The sequence below is a fragment of the Esox lucius genome, chromosome 11 (genome assembly GCF_011004845.1).
Source record: "Esox lucius isolate fEsoLuc1 chromosome 11, fEsoLuc1.pri, whole genome shotgun sequence".
In the NCBI taxonomy this organism is placed as follows: Eukaryota; Metazoa; Chordata; class Actinopteri; order Esociformes; family Esocidae; genus Esox; species Esox lucius.
The window spans coordinates 29,508,126-29,529,659 of NC_047579.1; the positions used below are offsets into that span (position 1 = coordinate 29,508,126).

At 41.7% G+C, this 21,534-nt stretch overlaps 3 protein-coding genes across 12 annotated transcripts in view; 2 read left to right on the forward strand and 1 right to left on the reverse strand.

Moving 5' to 3' along the window:
- The window catches only part of dnm2a (dynamin 2a), a 39,134-nt gene extending 31,749 nt beyond the window's left edge, over positions 1–7,385 (forward strand). For 6 of the 7 annotated variants that reach the window (XM_029123306.2, XM_029123308.2, XM_029123309.2 and 3 more), the window contains 3 exons: positions 1,251–1,474; positions 1,732–1,974; positions 3,273–6,037. In XM_029123306.2, the coding sequence (XP_028979139.1) occupies positions 1,251–1,474; positions 1,732–1,974; positions 3,273–3,342 (537 nt within the window). In that variant the 3' untranslated portion in view covers positions 3,343–6,037. Of the gene's footprint in view, positions 1–1,250; positions 1,475–1,731; positions 1,975–3,272; positions 6,038–6,837 lie in introns of those variants that run through there. The other variant, XM_029123312.2, reaches the window with a different exon arrangement.
- A 653-nt stretch (positions 7,386–8,038) lies between these two features.
- tmed1a (transmembrane p24 trafficking protein 1a) lies at positions 8,039–13,484 on the reverse strand. 4 transcript variants are annotated; one of them, XM_020050951.3, is made up of 5 exons: positions 13,447–13,484; positions 12,935–12,992; positions 10,563–10,660; positions 10,284–10,458; positions 8,039–10,131 (listed from the first exon to the last, which is right to left on the reverse strand). In XM_020050951.3, the coding sequence occupies exons 1-5, from the start codon at positions 13,467–13,469 to the stop codon at positions 9,910–9,912; spliced, it is 576 nt and encodes a 191-aa protein (XP_019906510.2). In that variant the 5' UTR covers positions 13,470–13,484; the 3' UTR covers positions 8,039–9,909. The 4 variants fall into 4 exon arrangements, with proteins under 4 accessions (XP_019906510.2, XP_010872663.2, XP_010872664.2 ...); XM_010874361.5 differs by lacking the exon at positions 13,447–13,484 and adding an exon at positions 13,080–13,367; XM_010874362.5 differs by lacking the exon at positions 13,447–13,484 and adding an exon at positions 13,100–13,366.
- A 3,031-nt stretch (positions 13,485–16,515) lies between these two features.
- tnfsf14 (TNF superfamily member 14) lies at positions 16,516–21,245 on the forward strand. Its single transcript, XM_010874359.3, has 4 exons — positions 16,516–17,224; positions 18,687–18,720; positions 19,108–19,194; positions 20,315–21,245. Exons 1-4 carry the CDS (start codon positions 17,021–17,023, stop codon positions 20,710–20,712), a joined length of 723 nt encoding a protein of 240 aa, XP_010872661.1. The 5' UTR covers positions 16,516–17,020; the 3' UTR covers positions 20,713–21,245.
- Positions 21,246–21,534: the final 289 nt, after the last annotated feature.

A 21,534-nucleotide genomic window follows, 5' to 3' on the forward strand; every position in this document is an offset into this window, starting at 1 on the left:
TGTGTGCTTTTTGAAGTATGTTTGGGGTCATTGTCCTGCTGGAAGACCCATGATCTCGGACGCAAACCCAGCTTTTTGGCACTGGGCCCTACATTGCGACCCAAAATCCTTGGGTAATCCTCAGATTTCATGATGCCTTGCACACAGTCAAGGCACCTATGGCCAGAGGCAGCAAAACAACCCCAAAACATATTTGAACCTCCACCATATTTGATTGTAGGTACTGTTCTTTTCTTTGTAGGCCTCATTCCGTTTTCGGTAAACAGTAGAATGATGTGCTTTACCAAAAAGCTCTATCTTAGTCTCATCTGTCCGCAAGACGTTTTCCCAGAAGGATTTTGGCTTACTCAAGTACATTTTGGCAAACCGTAGTCTTGCTTTTTCTCTGTCAGCAGTGTTGTCCTCCTGGTTCTCCTGCCATAGCGTTTCATTTCATTCAAATGTCGACGGATAGTTCGTGCTGACACTGATGCACCCTGAGCCTGCAGGACAGCTTGATTTTCTTTGGAACTTGTTTGGGGCTGCTTATCCACCATCCAGACTATCCTGCGTTGCAACCTTTCCTCCATTTTTCTCTTCCGTCCACGTCCAGGGAGAGTAGCTACAGTGCCATGGGTTGCAAACGTCTTGATTATGCTGCGCACTGTGGACAAAGGAACAGCTAGATCTCTGGAGATGGACTTGTAAACTTGAGATTGTTGATGTTTTTCCACAATTTTGGTTCTCAAGTCCTCAGACAGTTCTCTTGCTTAGTGTGGTACACACAATGCACAGACTAAGTCAACTTCTCTCCTTTTTATCTGCTTTCAGGTGTGATTTTTATATTGCCCACACTTCTTACTTGCCCCAGGTGTGTTTAAAGGAACATCACATGCTTGAAACAATCTTATTTATCCACAATTTTGAAAGGGTGCCAAGAATTTCATCCAGCCCATTTTTAGGGTTTTGTGTGCAATTATGTCCAATTTGCTTTTTTGCTTTTTTTTTGTTTTGTTCCAATACACACAAAGGGAATAAACACGTGTATAGCAAAACATGTGTTAATGCAATACTTTTCTGTGAGAAATACTAGATTTTCTGGACAAATTTCAGGGGTGCCAACACTTTTGGCCATGAGTGTATTTAATACAATTGATTGCCCGGGCAACCCTATGCTTCCGACCGCCTCCGCCACCAATCAGCCATCGGCGTCTGTCAGTGACCAGATGTGGGTACTCTCTTCAGCTTCCCTCCCCCTCTGTGCTTCGCAGGCTAAGGACTTCATCCACTCTGAGCTGCTGGCTTACCTGTATTCATCCGGGGACCAAAACAGCCTGATGGAGGAGTCTGCTGACCAGGCGCAGCGGCGCGACGAGCTGCTCCGCATGTACCACGCTCTGAAGGAGGCGCTGCACATCATCGGTGACATCACCACCACCACCGTGTCGGTTCCCGTGCCCCCGCCCGTCAACGACAGCTGGATGCAGGAGGCCAGGTGAGGAGCGGCGGGGTGTCTTTGGCCACAGGGTGCTGGGCAATAGATTGGCATTGGAATACACAGTAGGAAATGTGTTCACTAGGACATTTCATTGGAGTGAAGGGGACATGCTTGAAACCTTACTGAATTCATGTACGGGTTGGTGTTCATTCATTCCCTGTAGGGTAAGAGGCTGCACATTATGGACCACGCTGGGGGTAGTTGCACGTTCGTATGATGAACTATCTGTGTGTTCTCCTCTCGTCCCCCTCCAGTCCCACCCCCCAGCGCCGACCCGCGGCTGCAGCTGCCACAGCCCCCAGCCGACCACCCGCAGTGAGGGGCCCGACGCCGGGACCGCCCCTCAACCCCTCCCCAGCGTTCGGGGTGCCCCCTATCCCCTCCCGCCCAGGCCCGCCACCTATGAATGCCTTTGGTAGCAACAGTCAGCAGGATCCCTTCAGTGCCCCCCCACTGATCCCCTCTCGGCCAGCCCGCATCCCCCCTGGCGTGCCCAGGTAAGAAGACGTGCTCCTCCGGAGGCAGCAGAATCTTCTCATACGTACAGAGGGAGAGTCTAATCATGAACACTGTTCTAACCTGGTGAAGTCCTTTATTCATTGTTAAAATACCAGGTTATCAATGAATACCTACCTGTCAATAGAAGGATTTAAGTTTCCTCCTAGTTATCTTTTATTTTGATGCCACCGTTTCACTTAACGCCACCGTTTCACTTAACGCCACCGTTTCACTTAACGCCACCGTTTCACTTTAACTCCGTAGTTTCAAGTTTCTCTTTAACACTGCAGTTTCTCTTTAACACTGCAGTTTCTCTTTAACACTGCAGTTTCTCTTTAACACTGCAGTTTCTCTTTAACACTGCAGTTTCTCTTTAACACTGCAGTTTCTCTTTAACACTGCAGTTTCTCTTTAACACCGCAGTTTCACGTATCACTTTAACACCGCCGTTTAACTTTAACACCGCCGTTTTGCGTTTCACCTTAACAATGCCGTTTCTGTTTAACATCACGGTTTCATTTTAACACAGCTGTTTTGTTTTAACACCGCTGTTGATTTTAACACCGCCGTTTCACTTTAACACCACCATTTCACTTTAATACCACTATTTCACCTTAATGCCACTGTTTTGCATTTCACCATAACACCGCTGTTTCACCGTAACAACGCCGTTTCACCGTAGCAACGCAGTTAAACTTAAATATTTTGCTGTTCCACCATTTCATTTTAACATTTTCTTTTCACCTTTCACTTTACATTGCTGTTTAACCTTTCTCTTTTCACTGCTGTTTCATCCTTTCACTTTAGCACTGTCATTTCACCTTTCACCACCACGGTTTCATCTCTCTTGCTTCTCCAGGACTTGGTGTTTATTATCACTTTCATCACATTTTTTTTCAACTTGTTGTTAGACAGCTTTTCCCCCTGAAGGTAGTCCATGGAACAGGAGAGACCGTAACCTATGATTCATTAAAATACTTTTTTTAGAGCTACATTAAAGCTGATCAGCTACCGCTAGTTAAACATTTACAGGAGTGATGGGGCATATGCGCATGTTAAAAAAAGATATCTTGATTACCTGTAATCATGCCCTTATTTGGTTTGATGTTACTTGAAGATTATTTGAAGTTAGCTGTAGTTTTGAATGGCTGTTAGAAGAAAGCGAAACCGTGGTTTAGTTCCTCCTGGTCCGTTTAACCTCTCTAACTCTCAACTCACTGGCTTCTGTCATTAGTCCTTCTGTCTACTGTCTCCTAATCAGCATATCTCACACCTTGTTCTTACTCTCCTCCTGCAGCCGAAGACCCCCTGGCGCTCCTCACCGGCCCACCATAATCCGCCCTGCCGAGCCCTCCCTGCTAGACTAGACTACCCAGTAGACTCAGCCAGGCCTGACTCTTTGTATGATTGTGTGTCTGTGTATGTGTGTGTGTGTCTGTGTGTGTGTGTGTGTGTGTGTGTGTGTGTGCCGGGGCCAGAGGGGAAGGGTTAGAGAGGAGTGGAAGGCGGGTTTCTATACAGTCTCAGTGCACATTGATATACTATATCATCCAGCCGTTATATAATGTAGTCCACTCAAACTGTTCTGATATAAGCTGCTAACTTCCTCCTCAGTCTCCAACATGTGGTCGCTCTCTGGTCGTCACATTCTAAAGAAGCAAAGAATCCCCTAAACATTTGAATATTATTAGGATTTTTGAAATATTGGAATAATTGCACTGTTCTGGATATTATACCATATGAGTAAAAGACCCAACTGGCTGAAAAGAGTGTTAGCTCTGGTTATGACCAGCAGGGTGCGCTCACTGCACCTGATGTGGATGGTTACATGGAATTGGTATGTCTCCATCTATGCAACCAATTTTCTGTGGGAATTGTTGACTTCCCATCTGAAAAGGCGGACAATTGCTTAGTTCAACAACAAACAAAAAGCCTAAAAAGCATCCCTCCCTCCCTCTTTCGAAGTGCCCTGACCGCACCCTGCTAGACTCCAGACCTCTGTGGAATATACACCCATCCTGTTAATTTGTTCTGGGGTTTTCTAACTTGATTTCATCCTGAAAGACTTTATTATTATAATAATAATAATTATTAGGACTATGGTGGTGTTGATGTTGATTATCACTTGTTATTTTATTTGAATGTCTGTTAATGTCCCCGGCAGGGAGCTTTAAAATGAGTCTCCTATCACAGACAAATATAATTTAGCAGAGCAGGCCTACACTTGAGATCGAAAGTAGTCTCTTAAAATGTGCGTCGCTATTGGAGTACCCCGCCACAATTGAGAATGTTATCATGGAGCACTTCTGTGTACATCCTTATCATCCACTGGCAGTGTCATGGTTGGCATTCATTTAAGACTGCACAGTAAACAGGAGAGTTGTCTGCACTTTGAGAACTAATACCTCCAAATTTTACAGTTGACATTTTAGTCATTTAGCAGATTCAGTGTTGCCTACAGTTAATGCACTCGTCCTTATTAGTTGGTGCCTGCATCCAAATGAGTTGGTGCCTGCGTCCAAATGAGTTGGTGCCTGCGTCCAAATGTGTTAATGCATTCGTCTTAATGAGTTGGTTATTCATCCCAGCTAGTTGGTTAGAGCTATCCCAAAACCTTAGAAAGTCCTGGCATGGGCATCCATTCGAAGTCCCATTGGGGACAAGGACAGGTGTAGAGTACAGGATGTTCTACCAGGGCAGGGTAGGGGGAGCTATGTAGGTAGAGCTGAGCGGGGCAGTTTAGGGGCCTTCATTCCCCGTCATACCTCAAGGCTCTGATCTTTATGGTTGAGAGACCCTCCCGGTGTGTTGGGAACAGCGTTGTCGGTAGCCGGAGGCTGGAAAGACAGACTCCAGCATAGGGATGGAGAATGATGTTTAATGGGGATTATTATTGAATACCAAACATGTGACTGTGTAGGAACCCTTATACTAATTGAAGCACTAACACACAGCCGTTACATTGACTTTGCTTGGGGTGTAGGGAAACATTGAGATTTGTAATCTCCTGATCGCATTCATTCATTATTTATAACCCTGGGCATTTGTCATGTTTGGTTTGATGTCTGCTGTATACAGAACCTTCAGCCTGCTGGAAAGGGAGACATGAGCTCTCTCTAGTAGTGAGTTAGACTACAGGGTTTTTAGTTGGAATAACTGTAACTCAGAGGGTTTAATAGTTGTAGGAATGAAGATGTTCTGTTTCCGCAGCTGTGATTTGTATTGATGAATATCATTTGAATGACCTGTGAGGGAAATGTAATCATTGGTTTGACGGTGTGAGAATTGGGGGTAAAATGGGAGGAGTCTGGAGAGTGATAACTAATAAACAACTTTGATGTTTTATTTTTATGATTATAATTATTGAGGGTGGTGGGGACTGAAACTATGTTGCTCTTTTGGATGTACTGGCACATCCTGCCTGGAGAACCTTTCCAATGTGAGTAGTGGACTTAAACCCAGTAAGTTTGACTAATTACAGTCCATTATAATGTAATGGATAATGGATCTGGCAGAGAGTTGAACTGATAGGAACTGTAACTCTACAGGCTCTCTGGGCAGAATGTATTGGTCCTCCCCCATATTTCCCATCAGGTCTGGCTACAGTGACGTGACTGCTAGCAGGGGTCTGACTTACTAGCTGACTCCTGGTAGCCTCTGGGAAATGGAGTCTACCCACACTCAAATGTTTCAAACTCCAGCTAAGAAGAGATTGGCCTTACGTTTATGCTTTCACTAGATATTATGGGAAGTGTTAGGGGAGTAAACTATATCCCATTCTTCTGAAACTGTCACTGTAGCCTGGCCTTTTACCCCACCTTTCCTGTAAGTTGTAAGATATAGATGACTGTCTTCCTCCTCAGTGAATGTGCCCCACTCCTCCCTGACCTAGTGGCTCTTTTCTTGTGGGTTCGGGGGGGGGGCTGACATGCATCCATATTTCTTTTGTTTTTGCAAAGCCTTGTCAAGTGCCTCTGTAGCAATTTAATGGATTTGAATAAACAAATGAAGCGATGTGGAACATGAGTGCTAAATAAAGAGGTGGTGTGTACAATAAAGGGACTTTGGTGGTTGGTGTCTCCTTGTGTCATGTCTGGCTCTCCTTCCTTCTCAGTCCTGGGTGAATCTCTTCTAGCATGCCCCTCTCTGCTTTTCTGCAAATACATTAGTCTTTTGATGTTACTGTGGGAACTCTTAACTGCTTGTCTTTTCTTACCTATCTGGCTCAATTACTAGAGCATGTTCATGGCCAAGCCAGGATTGGTGGTTTGAATCCCACAGTACTCCAATACAGAACATGTTCTCACCTTGCTTACTTCTCAGTCCATTGAATGAGAGAGCCTGAAGTTCCTCTCGTCTGTCCTCCTATGGTTTTTGAATAAGCATGGAGAAGGACATTATCCGTATGCCATTGAGAGTCGCCCTGTGCCCTCAGGCAGCCAGCCTTTTGACTAGTTATAGGTGGGATGACAATTGTGAAAGAAGATCAGTCCTGCTAGGATAATTTATCTATATCTAGGAAGACGTAGAGGTATTTTCCAGTTTGAACATGCCACGCATTATTCACTATAGTGTCTGAAAACAGGCGGTTTGGAGACAAAAAGCAGGAAGAAGTTCAACTTCCAATATATACAATGCGTCTCTCATAGTAAATTATCTTATAGGCCCCATGTAAGGCTTAGACTAGTAGTGAAATGAGGGGTATAAGAGATCACCCGATGAAATCATGATATTTGCTGGTTATTTGGCCTTGGTACAGTCCTTTGCAAACACTGCAATTATCTATGGGCCAACATTAGGCAAAAAGGACGTAAGTAGAGTGTCATTAATGTTGGTCTTTCATTACAACTGTCCATAAACAGGCGGCCTGCTCCTGCTCGTCACAATCCCTGATGACCTTGCCCCAACACAAGATGGAGATGCCCTGTCCACATACCGGAATGAGAAGTGGACCTGCAAAGGATCTCAAACTGAAATATATCTTAAATTGTATATCAATCTGCTCCAAAGAATAGAATTCAGAGCAAATGTAACATTAAAAAGCCAAACAATATGCAGCAGTAGACCGCATGGAATACAAGATTGTTTTCCACTATGGCAAGTGTCAAACATACACTTTATAATTAAGCATTTCAGAAATATCTGCTTTTTAATAAAATAAATGTTTTACTCAAGTAAATTTTAAGCTAATGCGTAAGCCGTTAAAATATATGGGAAAACAGTTGGTCATAAAAAGGACAGTTTTCATTAACCTCTAAACACCCAGACAAGTATGGGTTATATTCTACGCAATTTACAACAACTATTCTGTCACCTCCCAGGATAGGTTGAACTTATTTTTACCATTTTGTAAGTGAAAAGACATTGTGAAAATGTAGTTATATTTGTACTGATAAAATGGTTGACTGCTCATGTGTCATATTAGTGAAATATGCTGCATTCACTGTCATCTGGGGTATGTCTCCTTGGTTTTACAGTACATAGTTGTTTCAAAATATGGGCAATTCTCAATGTCAGAGAAGAGGATTTTTGTTGCTGGTTCTCCAATTAAAGTTCCAATTAGCTTAAGTCCCTAAATAATGGACTTTCGTACAGCATTACTGTCAACTTGAAGTGTAGCTGACGGGGCTTGTTAATTGGTAGCTTTTTTTCCCAAGCACATACCATGGAAAAAGCAGTAATGACTAGAGCAAATCTATTTTGACATAACATTTGAGGAACTAGCTAATGAGAACTTTAATTAGTAAACCAGAGCATTAGATTGTGAACCCTTTATAAAAATCCTTAATGGCTTAGGGTGTACCAGTAGTCTTAGTTGCTGCCTATAGTATATATTTATCATAGTATATAATTAAATAAAGGTCTACATTCAGGTACTGAGGCAGAAGTTTACATGATAATAGACCAACATGATAATGTGCAGAAATCCTCCTGACAGGATTGTAACTCTTGCTTCTTTTCACTGGATTTCTGTCATATACTTTAAATCTAAATAAAAAATATAATAAAACCATCCCACCAGCCCAATGTTTAATATCTCTAGAATGAAAATATCTCACAGTATAACTTTTTTACTGTTTATTTTAGTTTAGTGTTATAACAAAGTAATTAACTATTAATTCAAATGTCACTTTTGAAACACATACATCCACATCCCGTTCCATTGGAGGCTTGTTGTTTGGTAAGTTCACACAAAACTGTCAAAACATAATTAAAGACTGTTGATTACTCGTACACCAACCATTCGACCTGAAAAACTGCCAAAAACCAACATACAAACATAACACAATCTTTGCCACACATCACTGTTTTCCCTCAGTCTTCAATCTGAGACGATTACATTACAGTCGTGGAAGATTATACTAAACAAAACAAAAAAAGTAATTGAGGTGGAAGGTGCCTCTAGGCATGATCAGGGCTTCTATGAAGATACCTCTGGCCCCAGGTGGGGATGTTAGAAGACACCTCTGTGCCTGGATGGGGATGTTGGAAGACACCTCTGGCCCCAGGTGGGGATGTTAGAAGACACCTCTGGCCCCAGGTGGGGATGTTAGAATACACCTCTGGCCCCAGGTGGGGATGTTAGAAGACACCTCTGGGTCAGGGTGGGGATGTTAGAAGACACCTCTGGGCCCGGGTAGGGATGTTAGAAGACACCTCTGGGCCCGGGTGGGGATGTTAGAAGACACCTCTGGGCCCGGGTGGGGATGTTAGAAGACACCTCTGGGCCCGGGCGGGGATGTTAGAAGACACCTCTGGGCCCGGGTGGGGATGTTAGAAGACACCTCTGGGTCAGGGTGGGGATGTTAGAAGACACCTCTGGGCCCGGGCGGGGATGTTAGAAGACACCTCTGGGCCCGGGTGGGGATGTTAGAAGACACCTCTGGGTCAGGGTGGGGATGTTAGAAGACACCTCTGGGTCAGGGTGGGGATGTTAGAAGACACCTCTGGGTCAGGGTGGGGATGTTAGAAGACACCTCTGGGTCAGGGTGGGGATGTTAGAAGACACCTCTGGGCCCGGGTGGGGATGTTAGAAGACACCCCGGGGCTAGGGGAAGATACCACTGAGCAGTGGGGGGAAAGGGAGTGGGGGGTTGGTGTGGGTGGTCCCAATGGAAGATACCACTGAGCAGTGGGGGGAAGGGGGGGGGGTGGAGTGGGTGGAGATAGTGGAAGATACCACTGGGTGGGGGTGGTGCAAGAAACCATACGCTATTAAAGTTACCAAGATGATTTTATCTAAAAAACTGAATGCATCTCATCTGACCACAAAAACATTTCCCACTCTCATTCTTTCGGAAATGTAGTTTTGATATGATTGACCACCATTACTCCAATCCCATTTACTGAACTTTGTATTTCCTTAACAGTGATTGTTGGCTTTTCTCACAAGTCCTTTTCGTTTGAGTGCTGAGTTTACAGGACAGCGTTTTTGCTTGGTAGATCCTGGGTGATGTGATCCAGCTTCCACTTCCTGATTATTGAACTCTGCTCACTGAGATATTTTATACACTTTCTTATAATCTATATATTTGTATTACTTTACTTCAGATTCACAGCCTAGTCAATGATCCTTTAACCGTGGACCTTTTATCTATAAAATATGACAGAAACTTTAATGGTTCACAGGTACAGATCAATGGTAAGTTAACTGTGTCCTTGTAAGGGCAGTTTCTTTAGGCTTATTTCGTTTCTTTAGGCCCAGGTTCAACAGACTTTTGGTTAGTTCGCTCTATTTTGCAAAGTGTGGGAAGGTGTGGCTTGAGATAATGAGTGAGGTATTAGACAGGCTGTGTTCAGGCTGACAGCATTCCACAACCCAACTCCTCTCATTTTCTAACTGGATGTTCAGTACAGCACCATTTTCGTTGAATTTAACGTTCCACAACATTAAACGGTTTGGCTGTGGTTCTGTTGGAAGGTACCAATGGACACTAGGGTTTGAAGGACCCTTTCTTGTCGTCAAAGAAGCATCGTAGGGTGTAGACCTGTGTGGCAGCCACGGTCATGATAATCAGGAGGCTCACTGAGGACCAGAAGGAAACCCTCCACAAGTTGTCCTCCAGCAGGTAGCGGTCTCGGGCCTCGAATCCCCTCAGCAGGGTCTGAAACTGCCGGCTCCGCTCCAGATGCTTGTGCACTGAGTCCATGGCCTCCTACGGGGATCGGTAAGAGTGAGACTGGGATCAGACTCAAAACACAGTGTAAATGGAGGAGGTTATTCCTGGTGTTATTGAAAGTGACATGTGAAAATAGTACGGATAGGAACGGATCACAACAGCTGATAGTTGGCTCTTTTCCATCTCACCCTGATGTCTTCCAGTTTGTATTCCATCATACTCTCCTGCTCGGCCATGTCTGCCCACTCTTCATCCCCAGCTTGGCCTTCCACGATCACCTCGAAGAACACCATCTTTTCAGAAAGCTTACTGAAGCTGTTGTCAAAACACAGCCGGTAGTCTCCATCCTCTGTGGGCTCCACCCTGAGAGTAGCAGGAGAACATGATATCAGAGTGCTCAGCCAGCAGCTATACAGACTATTACAGAAAGGATTGCAAGGGTTAATGGATAAAGTTAATCCACTGACGTGTGGATGCCATCTGATGTCCTGAACTCAGAGACCAGCCTGTATCCACTGGGGGAGATCAGGGTGAAGCCCACATCTAGGCCAGCACCTGCAATCACCTGGGATAGTGGAGAATTGTTCATATGAAAGGCCATGACATTCAAAACCTGACTCTAAATTGGATTATAAAGACAGATGCTAATACAAAGCCATCATATCCACACACAGACACACCTCCACTTATGAAAATGATACAGAATACAATAACACCCTTAATTCTGTGTTTATCAGCCGCCATGATTTCCATATTCAAACTCTATGTTAAAACCAGTACGCAGGGAGCAAAACACAGCAAGGGCAGGCTAGCCATTACACACCTCGCCATTCCTCAGGTATGAAAAAAGCCATTGGTATTGTACCCTGATATGCCATCAAGACCCCCTACATCCATGAAGGCCTTAACCCATTCATGGCCATATTGGATTTTTTAAAATTACTTTAGCACACTTGGGGACGTATTCACAAAACATTTATCTTAAAGCCTATTCACAATGCTGCAAATACCAACTTTTACTAAGGATTTGGGAGAAGTCTTAAGCTTAGAGAAAGGGCGGTATTGACCCCGTTGCTATGGATGATGTTGTGTTCCACGAACAAGCTTACTTAACTATGCCCACAGTGACTGGCTGATAGGGGATGGTCTCTGTCCGTGAACTCATCATAGCAATACAGTAGAACGATGTGTCGTTGCCATATTGAAATAAAGATATTCAAATAAAAAATTTAGGCCAAGTGTCACTGATTTAACATGAAACAAATAATGATATACTGAATAGTCCAGATATGTTCAGCTAATTGTCAGCCTCTTACATGTCTGGCAGCTTATAAAGAAATGCGCATTCATCTTTTGATGGTGCAACAATTTGTTCAATTACATGTCCCATATATAGCACCAACTACACGGGTGGTCCAGCTATGGCCATGAAGTTGGCTTTGTTTCTTTGCAGTTGGCGAATGAGGAAACCGAATGATTTGGGGTCTTTTAGGATTGTTTGTGACTTGGTCTTAGTGACTTAGGAGTCCTCTTGACTAATCCTAACTTCCCCTAGATTTAGGAGCTGATTTTGGTGCTAAAATGCTTTGTGAAATACTCTTAGGCCAAAAACGTAGGAGTCCTAAAGTTAGTACTGACAAATGTTTTACTAAATCGTCAAGTTAGGAGCTACTTTTGTGAATAAGGCCCTTAATTTCTGCACTTTCCGATGAACAAAGGAGTTTATCTAAAATACTAATTTCTTGTACTTTGGGCACTTTTACGGAAACTATAGCCTGAGCCATTTGACTATGTTTTCTTTCTTTCTCAGCTGTGTACTATACATGCGAGTATCAAGAGAATAACTCCAGCTAAAGCATTCTCCATCTTTCATGTGTCGTGACCAATATAAATAAATATATAATGGTAAGGGCAATCTACAGAGACCAAAAGGTATGTTAAATACTGACTGATAATATTAAGATCAGATCATCTAAAGAAGTATTCACAATTGCCCAAGTGTTCAAAGACTACACTGTACAATACAGATATGTCTGTAGTTCAGAAACGATAATAAGTTGAATCATAAAATCGCCATATGCGTGCTCATTAAAACAGGTTAGTAAAACCTGTGCCATGCTATAGCTGGAAGCCTCTATCACAGCAGTTAGTATCTGGCCCATGACTGGGTATATTCTGTTTGAATTCCAGTCAATTCAACTCCACATTTTCTTTTTTTATTGACCCCAAACCTGATCTGGGCTTAACTGAAGGCCTATACGGAATGGACCCTTTGGAGAAAAAAACTCCCTGACCCTTCATGTTGGTATTACTGTAGTCACCATAAAGGAAGAACAAATCGGGAACAGGCTGCCCATGTGCAATTTCAATTAGTACCTTCTCATTTCAGTCATTGCTTCTGACCCTGGCAGTAGAAAGTAATAAAACTAAGCCAATGACGGTCCAAAGGTAACACCAGGGGTGGAGCATATACGGGCGGGCCTGGGTGGTCAAACATAGGAGGAAATATGAATATTTTAAAAAGGTGAAAATATAAATATTACCGAATAATTGTCAGAAAGAATCCCTCAACAATCGCGCAATTCATATCTGAAGGTTATTACTCTCACTGAATGTATTATGTTCTAATAGCGTATGTGTCGCATGGATATTTAGTTTAGGATGTCACTTGCAGTTACATTCTGGCTGCAGACTATTAGCAAAGAGGCCAAACATAGAGACATTTATCATTTATTGCACAACACGCACACACATAATGGCACTGATAATGTGAGCTGTATTTTCAATAGGTCTTCCTCAGAACAAAATAGTACTAAACTGTTCAGATCTGCTACTGTACCTGGTATTCTACCTCAAGGCTTCCATTCTTCGCAACTGTTTGGTAGAAACATTCTGTTCTGCCGGCAAGGAGTAGAAAAGTGAATTCAGTATCTTGGCTTTGTCCTAAACCTAAAGTGAAATCCACAGATATAGCGAGTACATACAGTCTTACAGCAGCGCTCACTTCAAACACATAACCCATCGTAGAAGCGACTTTGGACTTCAATAGCCTATTCCGGTTGACTGCTCGGTTGCCATGGGCTGTTGGGTTGCCTCATCATACCTAGGCTTGTCTATTTTGTTTTACTCCTACCGTAGACTCAGCGATCAGCGACCACGCGAGATTGATGTTTGTGATCAAACTTTCTCTAAGTAAAAAGTAAGTCATTGGGCGGATTCGATTGTTGCTACGTCTGAGGAAATAATTTGTATAGCTAAAATAATGATTAGAAGCAGCAGACATTTGCGCTTCGGCTTCAAAATAAAAGTCCGGAATCCGATGAGATGCCAACATAATGAAATCCTGCATACCTCACAAACAGTTGTGGTACCATGCTGCAAAAAAATAAGGAAAACTATTAGAGATACCAAAATATTTTTGTGAAGGCATAATCACACAGGAGGAAAGCCCCTTGGAATTCCAATAGACATTGTACTCTGCAGGAAAATAAGTTCCTAGCTCTTAACGGAAACGAAACACCTACGAACCCAGTGTTATGGTTATGTTCACCAAGGAACAGGGGGAGGTGGTCTGGTATGAGTGATGTGTTCTACTTTGCTTTAACACATATCTACCAAATAGATCTTGCCTTTGTTTGTCAGTTGGCAGAGAACACATTCTAATTTACAGCAATGCTGAAGACCTTGAAAGAAAAACTGACAGGAAAGGAAATGTAAATGTTTATTCAGAGTTGTTCTAATAAGATGATTTCTGTTATGTATTGCATTTCATACTCATACAGTCTGCATGTAGACTATAGGAGATTCTGCCAGTGTGTAGCCTACTTGCTGTACATTTCAGAAATATTATTTTGTTATTTCTCCTCATATCAAATACAAACCATAGGAGAAAATAATGTCATCTTGGATAGGCTAGTGCTAACACTTCATCTCAAAAACAGTCCCTTGCAGTTTGCACATTTATCAACTCCAAACTAATTTCAGGATATAACAGAAATCCACGAAGATTCCAGTGCTTGTTCACTAAAACAACAACTCACAGTTTGCAAATAATTGATTATTTTTGAATGACTTCGAGATTGGCTTATTCCTTTTAAACGTTTGTTTGATATGCTGCCCTCAATTACAGTTTTTCTAATTTGCTTAGATACTTATATTGAAACTGGGGTCAAAGTGAACTCCATTTTAACTTAACACAGCTCAGCTCAACATTCATACCACAATTATTGACCATGTTGTCATCATGGCCTTTTCATGAGAAAGGCAATGCAGCAGGTCCAGATCAATTTCAGCGGAGCAGCTGTTGCTTCTATAGTAAGAACATTCAAGAATAACAACAGGTGAGTTACAGTGCTGTTCCACATTGTAAAGAGTAAAATATACAGGTAAAATATATTCTGAAATTGCTTTGTTTTGTGTTGAAGTTTTGGCTTTTGTTGTATAATATACAACATTAGTAAATGACAAAATGGAAAGAGGAAAAATACTGTAAAGGTTTTTGTTTCTGGATATTCATGCTCTTCAGTGATATTCTGCATTGGTTACCTTTATTAAAGTAATACTCGGGCGAATGGGGGGAGGGGGTTAAACCAAATATGAAAAACTGTTTTCACTAAGGTATCGGGTCACAATTATGTCAATCAAGTTTATTTTGAATCAGCGTCAGCGTTCTCTGACCTGGGCCCGACATTTTCACAGGCTATACTTTTTGACTGTATGAATAACTTACAAAATGCTATTGTCTGGAATTCTTGAATGGATTTCTCAAAACATATAAGGTTGTTTCTGACAACCTTGTACTTGGTCCTCAGAAGTAGTAGTTAGCAATGACTTCCTCTTTCACAGGGGTTAAGAAAATGAGGTGAAACGTAATGATATACAATAGGTTGTTGAACTGCACAAACTAATGAACTGGAAGATGACGTATGTCTGTATTGACCATACACACAGTGAGGAAGATGGTTTGAGTGCCAAAGAATCTCCAAGGGATCACAACGGAAGAATTACAGCCATTAGTTAGGTCTTCATTAAATGTCCTAAGAAGTAATGTTCTAGTTTCCCTGTAACTCTTTGTTAAGTCCCTATTTAAGTTCCTCCTGCCCTAGCATTTCTTGTCTGTTATTTTTTGGATGTCATATGTTCTATGTTTTGTGTTATGTTCCTGAATCACACTATTAAAGTAAGTTTGTTCCTGAACCTCTGTGCCCGTGTCCTACTACTGAACGTGACACTAAAACTATGATCAAAATCCACCTACATAACCACACGTTGTTTGGGAGGGTTGCCGAATTTTAGTGGTGGGCACTGTCAATATAATTTATGCAATATCTGATAAAACATACAGGTCTCAAGTTCATGCAATGGATTTTACTGTCCTGCTTGTGCTACAAAACACAGATTCAGAGTACAGAAAAAAGTGTAGTTAGAACAGTAGTCAGATTATTTATCAGCAAGATATAGATTTTGATTTCCTATGCAACAGTGAAGTGGCTTAGATTTGCATATACTCTAAGCCAGGGTACAGTGTCACAAATGTCATTTGAGGTATATGTTCTTCTTCCGCCCCCCCCCCCTCTCATTCCACTATATCTGCCACTGACGTTGTCATCCATTGTTTCTAAACCACAGATGAGCTTACATGTGGCCCTTTTTATTCATGTCAACGTCCTGATTGATTGCTTTCTTACAGTATGCTTGCCAGTGTTTAGACTTTGACAACCATGCACTGAGAGTGACAGAATTGCCCTTATTTGAGTATATTTAGTATATTGAATGGGAATGTTTTCTATATGACAACATGGTGTAATGTGATCTTTACAAAGTGAGTAGACGTGTGAATGGTTCTCCTTCTAGAACTTCACAAAATGGTTTTGTGTGTATTGTCCATAGAAATGGTTTTAGAGCGTCAGCGATTTTGAGAAACTGTAATCAGATTTTTACTACCCCAGCCTGATAGCTAAGGCAGATTGAAAAGACTGTTGAGTTTTAGAACACACTGAACACACCTCAGAGTGTCGCTTTTACTTTTGAGCGTGTGATACTGTAGATACAGAAGCACTACATGCTGAGGTTAAATATGGACCCCCGCCCTGCAATGTACTTATGGCCAAGAATGTGATAAGAATAGACATGAACAGAGTAAAAAAACAACAGGGCAACAATTCGGTGTGCATACTAGCTTTGCAATACAACTGCTCAGGAAAATGAATATTTTGGTCTTATCATTTAATCTTGTTTTTCTTTTGATTTTAGGTGACGAAGTAGTCTACTGGTCTATATCTGATGATTTCTGAGTTTGAGACAGAGAGAGGAAGTGTAATCGGAGAGATAGATGATTGCAACACTCCATGCATGTGGTGTGAGGCAAGTGTGAGTGGTTTGTGAGTGGAGTGTGTAGGGTAGGTTAGCGTCGTGGGGAGGTGTCTTTCATGGTCACTTTCTATAAGATGCTCATTTGCATTTGCTCTGTTCTATCTGGCTGCCTGAAACCTATTTCTCAGATTTTGGATATGATAAAAGGTTTTAGACTTTTTGCTGATACTGGATTGAAGTGTCTGACTGGTCTCTGTGGAGGTGATTGTTCTCTGACAGTTTTTTGGGATAAAAAATTTCAGGTGGTTGGTTGTTTTGTTTTTCAACCGCAGTGTGTCTTGTCTGCTTACAAAACGAACTGAGGACTCATAGATACAATACCACCCACACTAGATCTAGGCCAATCTCTGGGACTGAATTATTTGAGGGGTCGTACTATTCAGCCCAGGTTGGTGTTAGGCCTCCCTCTGGTACTGCCTCACTCTCTCCCTTGCTGTGTGCTGACCTGGGACCCCTGCTGCACAGACCTTGCTCAGGTACTACTTAACCCTCATCTTAAGGGTCCATAGTCAGTTCTTACTGTTCCTGAGAGGAAGATACCTTTGTGAACATTATGGCTGAGGGTGGTATCCCATACCCCTCTGTATTCATGGTGGACACCCATGCACCCTACCCTCCGCTTCCTCCCAAACTGAGGCCACCCAATCGCCGTGGAAGTGTTGCCCAGAACCTTCTGTTCCTGCTGGTTGGTCTGGCTCTCTGTGGCTTGGCCATAGAGGCCTGTTTCATCTATCACCTCTACTCCGAAAAGGGATATGTGAGTACTGTTTACTGTTTACTGTCTGTCTTTCTGTCTGTCTACTCTCATCTCTCTCAGTGCTCTCTGGCTGCTTTTGCCCATATTTCTGTGTCCTGCTCTTCATGTAACAAGTCTCAGCTGTCTCTCTCTTTCTGTGTCACTCTCCTCACCGGTTTCTGCTTTCTTTCATATCATGTTGTCGGTAACATACCACCATTTGATTCAAATCTCTGAGATCTTTTAAGTCATCGGCCTCACTCTTTTCCCCCACAATCTTCATTTATACATTGTTCTCAGATGTTTAATATAGTCCAAAACTGTTGCAAAATATTTTTTACATTTCATTCTAAATTGGGAAATGGATATCCAAATCCCACTGTATTTTCTATTATGTAGATGTTTAAGTCCTTTGTCAATTTTCATTTTCATGGCATTATCCTGGTTCAACATACATTATATCATTTATTATAAAAAGGTTTAGTGAGGTAACAACTGATTTGGTATCTCAGTTTAAAATTTAACTTGTGGTACTATGACAGTTTTGTTAGATTGATTGTGAAATAATCATCTGTACAAGGAACAGAAACAAATATTAACTCCAGATTTCCCTGTGGATTCTTCCAACCAATAGTGTTTTCTATAGTCAGTCGCCCTTTACATACAAACCGTCCTCATGATGTTCACGCCACTTCAAGTTCTTACGTGGTCACCAGTTTCTGTCCCAGAAACGCTTTTGGCATTCCCCAGGAAAAATGTATCACACAGTTTCATTCAAACGTAACAAAAGTTCAGATGGAGAAGTTTCTCAGAATTTGGCTTCATTTTGGGGAACATGAATGTTCTATGACGTGCCTGGCCGGAGCAGCTGGTCGGTTGGTGAGGTTGGTAGGGTGACGTCGACCTCACATGACACCAATTCCCCTAACCCAGTCCAGATGTCACTGTGCAGTTGTCTATAAGATGAAGACAGAGCTAGCCTGGTCTCACGCTACACGTTCATGTGTTCACTGGGACAGGGGTGAAGTGCATCAAGTGTCTATTGGATGAAGACAGAGCTAGCCTGGTCTCACGCTACACGTTCATGTGTTCACTGGGACAGGGGTGAAGTGCATCAAGTGTCTATTGGATGAAGACAGAGCTAGCCTGGTCTCACGCTACACGTTCATGTGTTCACTGGGACAGGGGTGTAGTGCATCAAGTGTCTATTGGATGAAGACAGTGCTAGCCTGGTCTCACGCTACACGTTTTCAGGGGGTGGGGACAGGGGTGCATCGAGTGGTCGGGCACTGATCTACTTTGTCCGATTGCCAGAAACCACATGCTGTTGTGTTTTTCTCTTTCCGGCAATGTAATGTTCACAGTACATGTGGCCTAAATAATTGCTTAAGTGTGTATGTGTAAAGTCTCACATCTGCCCTGTATTACCAGACACCTTAGTTTTCACTACCATAATGATGTCTGTCTATTGTCTCTAATGAAGGAGGAGTCAGGGTCATTTGCTCAGCGCGTTCAAGGTATGTCCCTAACCATCTTCATCTCTTGTTCAAACACAATGACAAAATGACATAAGACATTCTTCTGGCAGAATACAGCTCTGGAAAAAACTAAGAGACCACTGCACCTTTTTCTGTCCTGTTCAAAAAAGTCGAAAAGGAAGGTTTTGAGTGAGGAACAGAGGGGTTAAAATTAAGAGACCACTGCAAATTGAACGCTTCTGTTCCTCACTCAAAACGTTCCTTTTCAACTTTTTTGGAAAGGAAAGAAAAAGGTAGAGTGGTCAATTTTTTTTCTGTAACTGTATTTTGTATATTGTATCCCAACACTGTGTAATTCATTTAATAGACTTTCCCACTCATAAACCTTCTAAAATACAAATCACATGAACTTCCTCCAAAAAACAGATCAGCAAGACATTTCAAATGATATTCCTTCAACTCAAAGACCAAACCCGGTTGTGCTGCCATCAAAACCTGTTGCACATCTGACAGGTAAGGTCCTGACCACCAGGCCATTTCAACTACAACCACTTTCACATTAATATTTACAAATCACTGACCAAAATAGAGTGAATTACAACTATGTATATGAAATGGTATTTTGTAGAAAATTGTAGTATCTTAATTTGAGCTCTATTGTAGCAGAGAATTGTTCCTGTCCTGCAAATAAGCCCTGTAGAATTTATATATAAATTGACTGAAAACCCACTGTGTACTCTCCCTTGATCAAACGTTAAAGGAACTGACAGAATCAAATTTCCTACTACTGTACATCATTGATTTGTCTCCATTACAACATAAACATTTATGAAATACAACCATAGGTTAAAATAAAATGATAGCCTGCTATAGCTAATCTAAACAATTTTTCTGTTAGAAACCATTCATTTAAAACAATTTCATGATGCACCATAAAGTAACATTAAACACCATAAAGTAACTTTAACTTGTTCCCTTACCAAATGAAACTGACATAGTACTTCTGTAGCTACTCCAGGGTAGTTTAGGGTGGTATGAATAGTACTGTATAGATTGACGGACCGGCGAGAAAGTTTAAACGGGAAATATGTCAGTCACTCTGAATAATTTTGTAGAATTTTTTTATTTGAAACATTAACTTAAAGCATTAACTGCAGGTACATGCTTGCTTGTTATATACTCCGGAAAAAAATAAGAAACTATTTCACCTTTTTCTTTCCTATCCAAAAAAGTTGAAAAGGAAGGTTTTGAGTGACAAACAGAAGGGTTTAAAATTAAGAGACCGCAGCAAATTGAATCCTCGCTCAAAACTTTCCTTTTCAACCTTTTTGGAAAGGAAAGTAAAAGTGCAGTGGTCTCTTAATTTTTTCCAGAGCTGTATATGCTAGTAAGTACAATAAAAATCTTACATATTGACCCTTTAATTTCAAAATGAATAAAAACAAACTCTTGTGCTTCAGCTCTGGACCCTCTTTAAGAGTGTTAGCTTAAAAGTCTTTTGGATCTCCTGCACCTAAATAATATCAGCAACCCAGATGAGTCCCTGAACCTACTGTATTTCAGTCCAAGTTAAGCACTTCTCATAACAGAAAGCAACAATATTGCCACATATTGTACTGTTTTTCCTTTCAAGCTGGACCGCAAAAAGGCAGTGGAGATGGTGTCATTGTTTGGAACATTGAGGAACCGCCACTCCTCCATGGAATGACGTACAGGGATGGGAAGCTCATCATCGAGAAGGAAGGGTACTACTATGTTTACTCCAAGGTCTTCTTCAGTGAGGTCACCAATGTTTTCACACATTTTGTCTGTAAAAGGACGCCACGATACTCTGAAGATAAAGACATTAACCTGCTTCAGTCTAGAAGATATCATCCCAAGTCTGGGCATTATAATCCCACCTCAAATAGTTACCTAGGAGGGGTGTTCCACTTCTTTCAGGATGACTCCATCTTTGTCAAGGTGATAAATATAACTCAAGTTCGCATATCAGAGTCCACAGAGAATTTCTTTGGTGTTTTCATGATATAAGCCTTGGACAGATTACCCCAAATTATTGTTATGATTTATCACTGGATTAAAGCTAAACAAATACTGTAGGCGTCTGTAACTGTAATATAGTAAATCATGAATTCAGATTTTAAAAAATCTCTAATTCCTGTGGTTGTGTAGTGGTCAAAACTAGTGTCTTGGATGTTCTGCTGCAGCAGGGGTGAGAATTTTACCCGCTGCCAGAACTCACTCCTCCATATTTTCGCACCTGCCTGTCTAATAAAGCATAAAAATGCTTAAGATATATATTTAATATCTATAAATTCATGAGAGTCTTTTAAGAACAAGAAACCAGGCCAGCCTAGTTGTACCGGCCCGCAATAAGGAGTGGTGATCGTTGATGCCCTCCCTGGGTTCAAACCCTGGTCTCCCATGTACGAGACTGTCTTTTACCACTGCGCCACAGAGCAATACATTTATTGTGTTTCAACATAAGATCATTAACATCACGCAGGGTGTCAATATTTTGCAAGACACCATTAAGCATTGTGTTAAACTGAGTAACGTTTCTTATTAAGTTTACCTCCACCACAAATGACATCTATGAACTGTATGGCTTTTGCCACTGGGCGTTTTAACAGCTTATTAGCCATTCGTGAATGACATTGATACAGTAACTATCAATATAGGTGACAACAACTTACTTTTTGTCAAGTGAAAAGACAAGAGAATCGTGTAGCCAGTGAAGTTTTTGTCTATGCTGAACAAATCCTAATATGTAATTTGAAAATCCACCAGAAATAATCGCAATATAACAGTAAACCATTTTATTTGTAGGCTTCTGATAACGTAGCTACTGAA